Source organism: Benincasa hispida, chromosome 6, assembly GCF_009727055.1.
Source record: "Benincasa hispida cultivar B227 chromosome 6, ASM972705v1, whole genome shotgun sequence".
Classification (NCBI taxonomy): domain Eukaryota; kingdom Viridiplantae; phylum Streptophyta; class Magnoliopsida; order Cucurbitales; family Cucurbitaceae; genus Benincasa; species Benincasa hispida.
The window spans coordinates 2,878,677-2,879,860 of NC_052354.1; the positions used below are offsets into that span (position 1 = coordinate 2,878,677).

Here is a 1,184-nt window from a genome sequence, read left to right on the forward strand (position 1 = left end):
GTCAAACCTCACATCTTTGTTCGAGTCCTCATTTCCAAGATGAGACGTAACGAGCCGATCCAACATGGCCCAGGGTTCGGTCATGCCATCGGTTGGTTGGCCGGTCTCAGAATTATTAGACATTAATTGTTTGACCATGAGAGGGGCATCGGGTGGCAAGGACGAGAGGGCCGGGTAGTCGTAGGCGGCGGACGAGCCGGGGAGGCCGGGCTTGATGGGGGAAAGGTTGGGGTGAAAGAGGTGGTGGTGGGGGAAATTATGGGAAGTTGGGAGTGGGGTTGGGATGTAGTGAAGGGCTAGGTCGGATTTGTTGAGCTCAAATGTGGGATGGGAAGCGTAGTTTTGTTGGGGTTGGCGGAGTTGATATTGTGAGTCTCTATGCATGAAAGTGTGAGGTGTGGCGATCGAAGCTGAGGAATGGGCATTATTGTTTACATGCTGGTCGGAGTTTGCGCTCGACCCACCTCCTCCTCCTCCAACTCCTTCGTTTGTCACTTTGAATAGATTCTTCTTCTTGAAAACCCGACAAACCACCCACCCATCCTCCTGTGCCACGGGTAAATTACAAGGTTAGTCAATGAACTTTTAAATTTGTGTATGGTTTGTTATTAAATTTTAAATATTTTCTCGTTAAACTTTAAAACATGATCTAATAAATCTTTAACTTTCAAATTCAACATCTAGTTGGTCTTGGGTATATTTTTGCATTTTTAAAATCTACGAACCGATTAGTTAGACACAAAACAGAAAACTTAAGGTTCTAATAGATATAAAATTCAATTTTATATTAAATAAATTAGTTAATTCTTCAATAAAAAAGAAATCGGACAATTAAAACATCCGAAATTATTAGTCATTTTTAAAGTCAAAAGTTTTCTGGAATACAAAATTAAAAATTGGCTTATTAGAAACATGTAATAGGCACAAATTAAAATAGAAAGTTTAGAAGTAACTACTAGACACATCAATTTTCTATCAAATACTATAGGGTTGTTTTCAAATATAAAAAAATGAGTCTTTACAAATGTAACAAAATATCACTATCTACCAGTGTTAGATAATGACAGGTATTGATAGACATCTTTTATGCCTATCAATGTCTATTACTGTCTATCATTGATAGATAATGACATTTTGCTATATTTATAATTATTTTTGACATTTTTATCTTTTAAAACAATTAT

General features: G+C 37.2%; 1 protein-coding gene across 1 annotated transcript in view; it reads right to left on the bottom strand.

Moving 5' to 3' along the window:
* The window catches only part of LOC120079893 (protein BEARSKIN2-like), an 8,479-nt gene that overhangs the window by 2,562 nt on the left and 4,733 nt on the right, over positions 1–1,184 (bottom strand). Inside the window, exon 3 of the mRNA XM_039034337.1 lies at positions 1–546. Coding sequence (XP_038890265.1) covers positions 1–546 — 546 coding nt within the window. The remainder of the gene's footprint in view (positions 547–1,184) is intronic.